This window comes from Fundulus heteroclitus, chromosome 12, assembly GCF_011125445.2.
Source record: "Fundulus heteroclitus isolate FHET01 chromosome 12, MU-UCD_Fhet_4.1, whole genome shotgun sequence".
NCBI lineage: Eukaryota > Metazoa > Chordata > Actinopteri > Cyprinodontiformes > Fundulidae > Fundulus > Fundulus heteroclitus.
The window spans coordinates 13,330,544-13,345,420 of record NC_046372.1 but is presented as its reverse complement, the minus strand read 5'-3'; the positions used below and the strand labels follow the sequence as shown (position 1 = coordinate 13,345,420).

Below are 14,877 nucleotides of genomic sequence, written 5' to 3'. Positions count from 1 at the left end.
GATATTTAAGTTAAACATCTTCTAGAAATGGAAACGTCACATGTTAGTAATAAAAAAATACAACAATTTCAGAAAAAAGTTATAAGGAAAAGATTTTATTATTTCACTCTTCATATCTGTACAAATACCATCAAACTTTGTATGTACATATGACATTTACATAAAAATACAAAACTATATACTCATAACAGAATTTTGTATTTCTCCGGTGATGTTTGAAAATAAAAAATGCAGTCAGAGGGGAAAAAAAAAACAAATTAGGTAAATCAGTCTGTTGTAGAGTAGGGTACTGAAGGACAGAAGTCCTGCTGACGCTCTGTGAGAGCAATATGTTGGCAAGAAGACAGTTAGTGAATGTTAATGGCACATTGTTTCCTAAGTGATCAAGTATTGTCTGAAATCTTAACTACACTTCAATGTTGTGAGACTACATAGATGCTGTGGAAACATGCTGTTGGGTTAAAAAAAAAAAAAAAACCTAAAGGACTGAAACCACAATGAAAATGATCTAAATATGAGAAAATAAACACAAATGGCTCTCTTTATTTTCATTTCTATTTCATTCCTGAACCACTTGCAATGCTCAAACCAGTGAGAGAAACCCTTTGGTCAGATATTATAGCTGCAAACAAAAAAAAAAAAAAAACACATATGTACATAAAATGATTGATATATATACCCAATAAATAAACACACAGCCTAAACATGCATTTACGAATGTGTGACAAAAACATTTTTGATAGAGATTTGACAGAAAACAAGCAGGTTTTTACAGCTCAGAATGCAATTTACAGCTTGTAGATGACTTATACTTACATGGTAAAATGACAAATAAATAACACTGTTTTTTTCTTTGGACAGATATAATTCTTCATGGTAAAAAAAAGAAAAAAAAAAGAAAGTAAAATAACAACAACAAAAAAGGGGGTATATCATGGTAAATGAAAGCTGAACAATGTAAATGTATAAATTATAAAACACAAAAACAGTATAAATAAACATCTAGCAGACTGAACTATATGTATACTTCCTTTTTTCTTTAAAAAATAAATAAGCATACACATAATGTACAGTATGGACATGATTCCTTGTCCTAAAAAAATGGTGATGGGAGCTTATCCATCCAGTAGAGAAGATAAATGGACATAGGCCTTGTAGTCTGAGTCCCCATCTTCCTCATCCTCCTCCTGGTCTTCTGTGATGGCTAAATGGGAGAATACATGGTAGCTGTTGTATGAATATGGACCACAACAGCGCAGAACATCAGTGAATGTCAAAAAAGTTCACAATGAAAAGTCTCACACATTTTTTCCTCTGTGTTTTTTGTTGTTCTCATTGTTTAAATGATCACTTTTGTGAGAAAGTGTCTGTGTGACTTGGCTGCAAGAATCACCAAATATACAATGTCCATTTATATAATCAAGCACGTCAGCGCCACAGTATATAGGGGAAAAAAAGCTGGGATGAGGGGAAAAAGTGAAGGTTTGGATGGGAGGTTGGAAGTGGGGTGGTCACAAGGCGGGTGTTACAGACATAAGGACACTGGGGCTGATGGTTCCAGTAGCTGGGTTCTGTTTTTTTTTTGCAGAATCCTGAAAAGCAAACACACATAACACAAAAAAATGTGCTCTTCCGCTCTCAAATTTTATCTGCTTTTTTTTTTTTCTGGTGATGATGCCAGATCATGGCGCAAACGTCCAGGGCTGATTAGACGTAATCAACATAGTTCTGAGGTATTTTCTTTCTTTTTTTTCTTTTCTTTTCTTTTCTTGTTTTTTTTTTTTACACAGATTTACATATTTTTTTTAAATCACGCAAGCAAGCGCAAGAACGACAATACAAATAAAGAAGGGTCCCTCATTATTTTAAAGTGGATTTGAAATACCTAGTACATTTTCTTCAGTTACAACAGTGCAGACAGTAAAAGCCAGCTAAAAAATAAAACAGAGCTTATCCTGCTCACAGTAACAAATCACATTTCTAATTAGCTCATGGGGTGATCGTAACGCTGGTCACCAGTCCGTTGCATACTTTAAAGACAACTCAAGATGTTTTTTTTTTTTTCTCAGGTGAAAGAAACTAAGGAGAAAAAGACATTCCCAAAAATTCAAAAACTGGAATGTACGTTAGATATTTCAGATTTCTGAGCGTCCAGATGGTCTTCAGTGAGGTTCTTTGTTCTGCAACACCAACATGGCGCCAATGTTACAATCACCTTAGGCTTGTTCTGAGCTAATATTTATATAGTGTATGATTAATTACAGCCAAAAGCAACAGAAAGAAAAATATGAAAAAGACAAAAGTTTCTAGGAATCAAGCAATGTGAGCGTGGAATTTACAAACTGTGATAACGTGATCTCTGTCATGAGTTACTGCATGAGACTTAAGGCTTCCTGCTCCAGGAGGCAGCTAGCATTACTATGACTCTAACTAGCTCTAGGTTTCAGGATTTTCCAGAGCCGGTCCAAGATTTTAGAGCTCCTAAGCAGAATATGATTTGGGAGACCACTCACAGCTCAGACCACCACCCACCAGCTGCCATATCACCTCAAATATGAGGTATATTTATACAATATACTGTAAGTCAAAACGAAGGCATGCATTTGAAAGAGTTTGTAAAGGCCTTTGAAATGAAATCGGGATTGCGTATTTAGGTTAAAAATGAAGAGAGTTGCAGCATTTTGAAATCGCAAACTCTGGGGAAATGTAAGCCCTTCCTTCCATATTGCTAATAGTTATTAGCCTGGTAACTGAACACAGGCAAATTCCTCTGGTTGTTCTGACTTGCAACCATAACATAGTTAAGTTGGGTCTTTTGTCATTGCCAGGTCCAAAGTTCCAACTTTTGAAGTAAATTCAAACTCTCTTGGGGATCTCCTGCTGGCCTGTGGGTCCTAAGCAGCAACTTAGTTCCCTTATGCCTTGGGTCAGCTCTGGGGTTGCACCACAGCCAGCAAAGTAGGGTGCTTCTTGTATTTGAGCTTATTTAATAAGATTAGCTTTCCTCCCAGGCTTTCAGCAACGACTGACATATGATTAAATCTTTAACGCACTTTTCTGTTAGCTTGTTTTATGGAGAAAGAAAAAAAAACGTGAGAGAAAAAGAAATCATAAAAAGCCGGGCGCATCTAGCTGCTGCAGGTTTCTGCGCCGCCATCTTGAACACATCAAGCAATAGAGAAATCAAGAACAGAAGCTGCAGCGACACAGACAAAAGTCATGTGAGTTCTTCCATTTCCAAGTCCTTTTCTGCTTCCTAAAGCTGGAGTGATGTCGCTGGTGAGGGAAATGCAGGAAGAGTTGGGATGAAGGGACACTTTCAGGAAAGGGTATTTTTTTTTTATTTTGGAAAAGCAACCAGGAATACTGTCTCTTGTTTGGATGGGGTGGAGAGAGGAGTTTTATTTCTTTTGTTTCATATTTCACTTTCTTTTCTTACTTACAGTTGCAAGATCCTGTGTGCTTGACTTCCAGCAACACCCCCATAGAACAAGCGGCCTGCTTCATGGCACATTCGCTGGGATACGTGGTGTTGTCGCTGGCACACACCACCTCGTCCGTCCTGCTCTCCGGACACGAGTCGTTGCAGAGTGAGCAGCGACCCCGGCTCATCCGAGCGTCCCACAGACACTTCTTCCCGGCACTGCACTGGATGTCCTCACACGACTTGGCCTCTGGATGGGTAGAAAAGGTAGTCAGCAACTGGGGTGGCCTCCAGAAAGTTTTGTAAAGGTGTGAGGAGAGAGACAGACGTTGGAAACTGGCACGCTAAGGACAAAAAAATTAGGTAGGTAGGTAGGTAGGTAGGTAGGTAGGTATGCAGGGGCGGTTCTAGACAGGGGCCAACAGGGGCCTGTGCCCCTGTAGAACTGTTCCTGGCCCCTGTTATGGCCCCTGTACTAAAAACATGATATTAAATTTCTTAGGATGATAAATGCTGACAAAGATACCGGGACTGACTGGTCATTTGGATCAGTTGTATTTTTTTTTTTCGTTTATGTTTTTACCCAATAATGAAATAACAAAATAATTAAAAAATAAATATAAAAAAATAACAATAATTAAAAATTAAGCTGTTTCATGTTAAGCTCCCGCTGTATTGAGAAAAGATCAGGGATTAATATATGAAACGATGAAACGTTGACCTGTTAAGGTCCCCCCCCCCCCCCCCCCCCCCCAAATCTTTTGTTCTGTGCCCCTGTAAAAAAAAACACTGGCCCCACCCTGGCCCCCCTGCTAAATTTGGTCTAGAACCCCCACTGAAGGTAGGTAGGTAGGTAGGTAGGTAGGTAGAAATAAATATTTCTGATTGTTTTTTGAAGATTCTCTTTTCTTTTAATACATAGAAGAGAAAAAGGTTTCCTTGAATGATCCATAGTTTTCAATCAAAAGTAATTCAGATTTTTCTCCTCTGATCAGCTATCAGAGCCAATCAAAAGAAATTCATCCCGTTCAGATATCTGGCAAATTGAGTGGTACAGCTGTGTGGATAAATGTCGCAACTCCTGGTGGCTCATCTTTTCCTTTTTTAAAATAATATTCATAAAATGAAATGTATTTGGGGGGGTCTTTACTGACAAAGTGGAAATCTTCAAAAAGATTTCTCTAACAGGATTAGAGAAACCCGTGCATTTTCTTGGTTTTCTAAGAATGGCCTAAACACGCAATCCTACCTTATGGGTGGAAATGTTGTAAAGGGAACAGAAAATTGCTGCAAATGAGCATTTTCAGACTTCAAGACTTAGATTGGCTGCTATCTGGATAGGAAATGATTTGGTTAAAATCTTAAAGTATGTCTTCATGGCCCCCAGCACCCTTCCTTCCTCCCCTCTCCTCCTCTAGGCTCCCTTATGAGATAGTGTTGCCAACATCAGGAAATAATAAGATGTCTATCATTTGTTGAGCAAACACAAGCAACTACCAAACATCCCCCCCCCTTCCCCTCAGTCTAACACCCTCCCAACAGGAATGTTGGCAGTGAGAATACGCAGTTGGAAGGGAATAGTGCACTGAAAGCATGTTCAAAGTCAGAGACTGTGGAGATGCAGCGAGGGTGTTAAATCTCACGCTCTCACGTCTCCGGTTGCAGACTTACTGATGCATTTTCCGTCATACGCCACTCCGATCGACCTGCCCAGGAGACAGGTGGCCTTTCTCAGGTGACAGGCGCTGGCGTAGGTGATCCCGTCGTTCCCACACAGGTAGTGCTGAGACGACGCCACGTCGGGGCAAATCCGGTTACACGTTACGCAGTAAGCGTTGTTTGTCTGGTCCACGACACAGGTGGTGGTTCCCGGGCACAGGACGCCAAGGCAGGTTTCTGGCGACACAAAGAAAGGAAAAAGATGAGACACAGGAGACAAAGAGGGGGGGGGGGCAGCTGGGATCTCTTTCAGACAGGGCTGGACAAAGGCTGCTGGGGATCTTGAGCAAAATGTGATTTAGCAACCCGAAAGCCACCCCAGCTACGCCATGCAAACACGTTAACATGTTTTAAAATCAGGGGGAGCCAGACAACAAATTACTGAAGTTGACTGCATGACAGCACGTGTCTTTGCTTTACAATCCCTTCACTTGGTATGGAGTATTTTTTTAAATAAATAGAAGTTAGGATGAAGTTGTTAGAAGGTGGCAACTGTAAATAAGCCGTTAATGGTTTCTTTGTTGATTTGGTCGGGTATGTCAACTGCACAGAATGGGAATGGGATGATTAATTATAATTAATTGGACCAATTCACCTCCAGCTATTTACCAAACTGTATTTAGTCTATTGTAAAAAAAAAAAAAAAAAAAAAAAAAAAGGGGGCATATGACAGGAGGTTTTGCAGAGAGATCAGAACCACAATCAGTGAGAATACAGAGTATTTTAGGTCGTCTCCCCCCTCCCAAGTTGGTTTTGTAAATTATACAAGTGTTTTACAACAGCAAGATACCTTGCAATGCAAAATTTTAAGCACATGGATACAAAGTGATTTATTTAAAGCCGTGCGAAATGGAAGTAGAAGTGAGCGGAACAAAATGGCAAAGACAGTGGTACGAAATGGAGCGCGGTGACATTTTGTCAGTGTTGACTCCTAGTGTTTGGAAATGGAACTGCAGCGAGTAAGTCAAAAAAAAAATAAAGTGTTTTTAGGATCAGTCCGTTCAGTTTTTTTTTCACCATGATCATGTGGATCAGCTCCTTCCTGGAGAAACACCTGATTGTATCGCATGTGGGTTGAATACAGGGCTCACCAGCGTGCAATTTTACTTTTACGATTCAGATTAGCCACAAGGTGTTCTGGCAATATTTTTGGATTCATTTAGGTATTCTACAGTCACAATTGTCATTTTTATTATCATACCAGTTTTAGCATCCCGTAAGGGTCACTAAGTTCACAATTTCCTATTGGTGAGCAGTTATAAAGCCCCTTCTATGTAAGGTTAACATATGTATTAATGTTTATGATAAAGCAACTATAACTTTTTTGCTTACTGTCCAGTTACCATAAGGTTGCATGGCAGTTTTTTCACACAGCGCTGAGGCTCAGTGTGCTGGGCTTTTCAATGAACGAAAGTTTTAAAAAACAATTCAGTAGGTTTTCTTGTTTATTTGCAAAGCTTAATTTATGTATTTCATAACATCATATAGACTTGTGACGTATTTTGTTGAATCAAAAACATACAGAATCAGAGCGGCTCGTCATAGTGTAGCAAATGAAATCATATTGAATTGATGTCTGCTGCTCGTGTATCTCTGTGTTTCAGCTCATTGACAGTGTATCGAAATACTTTCATTTATTGGCTACAAAGCAGAGATACCTAATCAAAGAGGAAAGGAAAAGTTTAACTGGTTGCGCTTACAAGTAAGCACTAAAAACTGCCAGATACTTGTTTACTGGCAAACTGTTACAGGGTCCATCAAAAAGGGCCCTAGCTCAGGTGTAGGCACCGAAAATAATCAAAGTATTAGACAAAAATACAAATACATTCTTAATTTAAAAAAATCGCAAATTAATTGTGTTAATGTATTACTTTCCTTATATAACCACCAAACAATCATTTGTCTTGATATGATCACAAGTAATTCCAATTAAATGAATTGATTTAAAAAATTCAGAACTTAAAATCTTATTTTCCTCTCTGGAGGTTTAGTTCCTCATAAAACTGACAACAAACGTCCTCTTTTGAGATCTCTAAGAAGTATAAGAGCGATCTGCTCTTCTGTACGCCCCCTGCTGGAAGGCCCGTGTAAGGAGTGGTTTAGTTCGGTTTCCTTCAAAAAGTTTTCAAAAGGGGCGAACAGATAGGGCCCATTGATAAGTTTGAGATTGCACAACAAACACAATATCATAAATTTTATCAAGCTGTCATCATACAAATATTTTTGAAAAGGGATTGCGTGATGATTGTAATACTTCAAAGTGGCACATCAAGGGAATGATGAAATTGGGCCATCCATATTTTTTTTAAATAAATGAATTTTGCCACTGATTGATACATGTTCTCTCCTACTATAATATTAAAACATATTTTGAATCGGCCACTTGAAAGGGGGGTGGGGGACCAGCCACTGCACTGGAAGGCGCTTCTTTGGTGGCACCGCTCTGTCCCTTTAAAACATGATTGAGAACATGTTCATATGTTTGGCTTACTCTTGCATTTTCCTTGGTACTGCACGTCCAGGTCGGGGTGGCCTTTGCATTTAGCCTTCAGGAGCGCGCATTCGTCTTTGTAGGTCTTGCCGTCTGTGCCGCACACCGGTCCTTTCCAGGTGATGTTGGAGCAGTCTGGAGCGCAGACGCACCGCGGCTTACCTTTCCTGTTCATCTTGCACCTCTTTCCTGGTCCGCAGTCAACATTTTCGCAGCTTTCTAAAAGCAAAAATAAACAAATAAATACAATAATTAGATTCTGAAGAGTATTTTCGCCTAAAGCTTGAAATATTTCGGGTGCTGTAATTTACGCACACTGGCGAGCGCCAGCCAGTTACCCTGGGCGCATTTTGTGCTTATTATGAAGAAAAACCAAGGAAAATGAGTGCACCTCCACCTTTGCACGGTATGCAATTAGGAGCTCCGCCATTGAAGATCATCCACCTAAAGAGCGTGCTGTTGGGGACGTCCTCCTCGGTCCAGGACGTCCCCAGTCTCCCGCTCCGGCAACACTCCTCTCGGGTCATCCCGGGCATGTAGAGCACCTGGCACCTCCCGTTCTTCCCTTGCTGCAGCCAGCAGTTTCCAGCTGCAAAGGACAATTCATTAATAGCAGGAATATCGCACGTCGAGCGTCTAACCGCTGACCCAGACGCACCAGACACTCACGCAGACCGCATTATCCGAGACGCGCCCTCCCTCCTCTTTCGCCCTCCCGGCGGTATTTTGTCTGATTTTTTTTTTCTTCCTTTTTAGCTCCTCTTTCTTGCAAGACTGTTAACACTTGCCTATTCCAACTGTGACTGACAGCCATTACAATGCCAGCCACGAACCCCCAAAAAAGTGAGAATATTCTTTTGAGGGAGGGGTTGGGGGGTTCTTTTATTCCCCGAGTCTCCTTGTTACCACCGGACACAAACTGGAGCGTCTAGACGGCTAAAACCACAGTCTTTAGGTATATAGGTTGCAACAAGACTGAACACACCGCCGTCTACTATAAACCCCGACATGCATATCCGCCAGACGGTGACACGCTCACTGACAAAACACAGAGAAATGCATTGAAAGATTCAAAAATCCCAAAATTTGTTCGTGGCATATGGGGAAATAATTTATCCGGGCATGTGGGACGTTTAAAGCAACACAGACAAGCATGACAGTGCGCGTCTGGTGGGTTTCTTATATTAAATGGAGATCTCTGTTCAGATTTGTTTGCAATAAAAATCCCATAAACGCCGGAAAAGTCCGCCCTGTTCTTGCTTTTGTCTCAATCAAAACCCTTAAATTACGTTTTGGCGCACAAAACTGAAAGGGTGTGTGCGGAACAAAATTAATAAATAAATACCTCACCCATTAACTCACGCTGCCTAGGAGAAAGTTTGCTGTATGATAGAGGAAGGCATAACAAAGTACAAAATGTTCACGAAAACAAAATCGTCTTTAACATGCATTTAGGTGATTTTGGCACGAACGCGTGCGTCTGCGTGCGGGAGGGATGCAAAACTCGGCGTTTCTCACTTTGAAGTGCTCCAAACTGTAACACCTGTTTTATATACGCCGAATGCACGCAATGTCTGCAGGAGAAGGAGTTTATTAGTGCAGAGGGAAGCGAAAACTCTGTGAAAAGTTTCCTATAATCCAACACGCGCGCGTCTTTACGCATGACAGCAAAGTTTAAAGAAAAAGAACATGGAATGAAAAAAAAAAAATAGATAAAAGAGCTTACCTTGAACTTTTTGATCTTCCATGAGATGGCACAGCCATAAGAAGAAGAAGAAAAGAACACCCGGGTGAAGGTGGTGCCGGAGCATCCCAAACATGATGGATGTAGGCAAAGTGAAGCACGTATTTGACACAGGCGAGCGCAAAAGTAATCTGCTTAAGGTGGCAGTGTTGAATAAGTGTCAGTCTGAGAATGCAGCCTCTCTTTTTAAATCTATAAGGGGTCTCGGGTTGACTGTCTCTGGTGGGCGGTCTCCTCTTCTGTGGGGGTGGGGAGATTTTTTTTCTTTTTTTTTTTTTCTTACCAAAGTTCTTTCAATCACAATCAGGTGACACACAAGTAAACTTTCTCTTCCTGTGATAAACGAAGAACACGGAAATGTACGCTGGAAAACGGAACAGGCTGGGATCATGGTGGGGAAATAAAATGTGGCAGAGAACGTGGCAGCGGATATGGATTTGAATTTTGATGGCGAAGAGCACATATAGTATATAATATCTCTGCCAAATATTATTAGGTATTATAAATGATCTAATTCTTATGTTTAATATTTTTCACGTTTGTGTTCATTATGTTGTTAAGAACAACAACATGTAATAATAATAATAATAATAATAATAATAATAATAATAATAATAATAATAATAATAATAATAATAATAATAATAATAATAATAATAATAATAATAATAATATAGGCCTTTATTGCTACTCAAGGGAAGGGGTTAACAGCCAGCAGCTCTGTCCGGTCACACTATCATCATAATAATAAATGCACCACTTGGTGAAAACTGATATTTCTTTCCATCAGCTGTGGGGACAAAAGTGCAAATCTTATGTCGAGCGGTGCCTTCAGGAGCACATCCGAGCCTCGGACAATAATAGACCTCATAGTAGTCTGCGACCAGCCGCGCTGCTAATATTAGATCAGACAGTTGTTTGGGTTTCTCTCCCGGGTCAAGCTTTTAAATACAATCAAACCTGTTTCCGAGGAAGGCATCAGACGGAGGAGAACAGGGGTGTTGCGTTTCACTGAATGAAACTCACACACGGAGGGGTCCCCGCTCACACAGGCAGGCGCGCACACGCCGAACTCCTTCAGAAAGTCCTTGCGCGACCTCTTCAGCGGAATTCTGGTCACAGCGCTCATGTGTAAAGAGCAGAGCGTTTGGCTGCGAGAACCAGACACCGGGGAGTTCATTATCCCTCTGTATGCCCGGCAGCCAGGCAGAGGACGGTGCGATCCTACGCTTTATCAGCACTGCAAACGTCTCAGAGTCTCAGAAGTGCCTTTTGTTTTAGGAACTCTTCATGCAAATGCAACAAAAGGCTTTATGATGCGGCCCCCCACATGCGGGACTGACGCATACAGACTGCTTAAATATGTTTCAGCCTCATTAACTGTTAATTTGTGTTTCATTTTCTCACATTTATGATTGCCTTTTGTTTTTGTTCTTATTTTCTTTTTAAATAAACGTGCAGTAATTATTTATATTGTGCATTATATATGATCTGTATAATCTGACCCAATCTGTATAATCTTTGACTTTGGAAAGTGCCTTGAGATGACATGCTTCATGAATTGGCGCCATATAAATAAAACTGAATTGATTTGAATTGAATTATTTGATTAGACTGCACTTTTTGGAAGTCAAACTCATAACACAACATTCAAAGCAAGACCAAGTTAACAAACATATGTTGTGATAGAACAAATTAAAATATGAGTCATTGATCATGAAATAGATCAATGCAAATTGAGGAAAATAGAAACCATGATATAAAAAATTTAAAGTGAAGAACAAAATAGGTTGTTAACAAACATAGAAATCTGGGATGCACTACACGAAACCATTCAGTAAAATGTACAAGAGGAATGAATCAACACTGAATACAAATTCTGTATTAGGAAAGTTTTGACCTGTGTTAGCATCCCACACCCAATGAGAAAGCTGATTCCAGAGGAGAGTACCCTGAAAACTAAAAGCTCTGCCTATGCCCAGAAATTGTGGGGATGATGAATAGACTTGAGAGCAGAGTGGGGGTGTAGGGTGGTTAGCACTGAGTAAATTTCGCAGCTAATATGGTGCTAAGATATTTAGCACTTTGAATGTAATAAGAAAGATTTGGAACTGAACTTGGAATTGTCAAATGATCCGATGTAAAGATGGCGATAAAAGACGAACGCGACGCCTTTCACAGTTTAGACCTAGCTGTGCTACTCTATATCAACTTGAACTCTGTGGACACCTGTTACCCAAATGTAATTGCAACAGGCAAGGCTGCATGTTTCAATTAAGTGAAGATGCACCTGATTTATGAGATGTTGCGCAGGTGGAAGGTGGTTGTTTTAAAAACTGGTTTGATGTAGTAAAAGAAAGGTCTCGATCAAGCGTGACCCCCAAGGTTCCTGGTGGTGATACTGGATGATGTGGTAAAACTGTCAAAAGTGTGTAACCTGTGTACTTTATCTTGATGGTGTTGCATTACGATTTATTGTGGATGTAACCATTCCAAAGACAGCAGCAGTCGGCAGCAATATGGTGGATTGTTTTGATGGCTAATCACGTGGAGCACATTTTCAAAGTGATTTATAGTTTACCTAAAATCTATTTTTGTTTGGTTATTTTGTTCATCACACATTTAATGCAGTGTCCCTCTTGGGCTCCAGTACTTCTTCACTGTTCCCAACTCCACCTTTAAATTGATGAATTGTAACTTGTGTTTGTTGACCATTCACATAATGTGAAATGGTTTGCTGTGGTTGATGATTTGTTTTCCGTCGTTTTCCAACAAACAAGGAACCGAGACAGGAGTAGGTGAAGGAGCTAACGTGGAGGGGACCACCTAAACTCTGCATGTTTGATCCCTTCACTGTGTCAGTAAGACCCCAATCTTTGGTTGGACCACAGCCTATCACAGAAGAAACTTTGGATGACGAATGATTGACTGAAAAAGATTAACAGCACTCCTCGGCACACCAACCGGTTCGATTTTAGATTAAAAAAAGTTACGATTTTCCTGTTAACGATAGATAGAAAACGTTTTAACCACCTTGCATAATAAACAAAACTTGATTACTGCAAAGTTTGACAAGTGGAATCAATTTGGAATGAACTGACTTGGAATCTATCTTTACGATCGGCAGATTCCTTTACCCTTTACCATGTATATGTATATATATATATATATATATATATATATATATATATATATATATATATATATATATATATATATATATATATACCATTATACATATATACATTATATATGTGTAATTTTTATCTCTGAAAGAAGAAGGGGAAGCTTTGATTTCATTGTCCCATTTAAGGTGTAACAGTTTATATTCCCACATGTTTTTATCTATATTTGCTCTGTAAAAAGAAGATACTGCCTTCCAACGTTTATATGTTAGAATGCAAGTCATGCACTTAATTTAGTCACACAAAGCATCATGGGTTGTATGAGTAAGGTGGTGCAGAGTGGCTACTGACTATGGGAACTTTTGGGGTCCTGAACAATATTTCAAGTTGACAAAGTTAAGGGGAAACAATTGTTTCTCATCTGGGAATTTATGTATACCTGGTAAACCTATAGGCTGGACTACTGTTTGGACTCATCTGGGTTCAGGGAGAAATAGAGCTCGGTTTCATCAGCATAGTGGTGGAATTTTTATTTTTATTTTTTCTTGACGCAAATGGAGAACAAAACTGGGCCTAGATGAGAACCTAGTGGAGCTCCATCACTGACGCTGGTGTATGTGGGGGACACATCATGAATGTGAAACATAACATACCATAGTAAACAAACTCAATGCAAAGATTGTTTTGTTAACAACAGACATAGAAACCAGCAGCTCAAAAAATTACAATAATGTTTACTTGGTAAGCACTGGCTCATAAGACAACTCCTTCATCTTAGAGTAATACGATGTTAAACGCAGGTTGATTTGTTTTTCAGATAGACTTGATTCAGACAAAAACAATAGGTTTATGTGTTCTTGTTTTAAGTATACAGGTGAAATTTAGGAAGAATATTCAGGGTTTATAATTGACAACAGCCTGTAAACAATAAAATTGTTTCTGTAATGGAAAATCTCCTTTTGATCCAAGGTCAATTTACTGGATTATTGTTGTCAGGTATGCCTAAAGTATGCTTGAGTTAAGTTTATACGGACACAGCTGGACAAGTCATGCTTCCACTGTGGTTCGCTATAGTCACAAAGCCTCACAATGAGCTTTGTAACTCTTTCTAAACTGTTAAATAAATGTACTTTATTTCTCAACGATTCTTTAGATCAGGGAATGATATTTCTCTGTTTGAGATTTTTTAGCCTAATTAATGTCAGACTGGTTCTATTTAAGGGATTTAGTGAAGTTGGGAAAAATGTGGTATAAATTACAGCTAATTCATAATTTCAAAAAGGGAGATTTCCCCTTTTCACGCTTCAGTAAAGAAAGTGATAATTTGAAAACTCTGAAAACTCGCTTTTGTATTTACTCAGGTTATCTTTGATGATAAAATTGATTTGATCTAGTCTGGTTGTGAGACACGGAAAAAAAACAAACAGAATAATTCATTGAAGGTTAAAATGCGTTTTCACGTCACTGTAGAATGTGAAATAAAAAGTAAATGAGTCAGGACTGGTCGTCACTGAGCTGACTCAAACTCCTGTCAATTCTGTTTCTCTAACACAGCAAGCAAAGTACGTGCAAACAAAGGAGGAGGCAGTTTATCCTCTCTGACCTCCTGCTTGAGACTTTAAGGCCAGATTCTACTGGACTTTATTAAAAATGAAAAGGTGGATTTATCTGAACTAAAATAGGACCGGACATTATTTTAAATAACTGGATGTGAATTGGATCTGTTTGACTTATGAGATAATTTGATTTGCATTACATTGAATGAAAATTTTGTATTATAAAGGCTTATTCGTCAGCGGTCCAATGCTTATTTTGCAAGAGTAATAAAGTACATTTTATTTATATAGCACCGTTCTCAGGCAGCAGTCATAATAGTGCATAATAGTAAACAAAGCACAATTAAAAGAACATTTTAAAAACAATCATAGCACCATAGAGCCAATCATAGCAGCCCAGGGACCAGTGAGGCTAAAATGCTTGTTTTAAAAATAAATATCTTAAATTGATTTTTTTTAAAGCATTAACAGAGTCCAGTGGTCGCAGGTATGGCCACTCATTCCACAGTCTTGGTCCAACAGTCTTGGTAGGATCTGTCTCCTCGGGTCCTAGAGCGAGTCTGAGGGATAATCAGCATTTTCTGCTCTGAGGATCTCAGGCTACAAGCCTGTAAGGCTGAATCAAGTCACAGATGTAGGGAGTGGCCTGCTCATGCTGCGCTCTGAATGTCAGAACCAGAATTTCATAGTTTATACGATGAGCTACAGGGAGCCAGCGGAGAGAGTTTAAGACGGGGGGGGGCTCTTCTGTTACTGCTTGACAGGATCCTAGCAGCAGAGCTTTGTACCAGCTGTTGACGGGCCGGCTCCTTTCTGTT

General features: G+C 39.5%; 1 protein-coding gene across 4 annotated transcripts; it reads right to left on the bottom strand.

Moving 5' to 3' along the window:
* Window positions 1–74: 74 nt before the first annotated feature.
* Window positions 75–9,584, bottom strand: fsta (follistatin a). Of its 4 annotated transcripts, none has more exons than XM_012865646.3 (6): window positions 9,361–9,583; window positions 8,026–8,223; window positions 7,635–7,853; window positions 5,096–5,320; window positions 3,444–3,674; window positions 75–1,204 (listed from the first exon to the last, which is right to left on the bottom strand). In XM_012865646.3, the coding sequence occupies exons 1-6, from the start codon at window positions 9,452–9,454 to the stop codon at window positions 1,116–1,118; spliced, it is 1,056 nt and encodes a 351-aa protein (XP_012721100.2). In that variant the 5' UTR covers window positions 9,455–9,583; the 3' UTR covers window positions 75–1,115. The 4 variants fall into 4 exon arrangements, with proteins under 4 accessions (XP_012721100.2, XP_012721101.2, XP_012721102.2 ...); XM_012865647.3 differs by having other exon boundaries at window positions 8,032–8,223; XM_012865648.3 differs by lacking the exon at window positions 75–1,204 and adding an exon at window positions 1,339–3,276 and having other exon boundaries at window positions 9,361–9,584.
* Window positions 9,585–14,877: the final 5,293 nt, after the last annotated feature.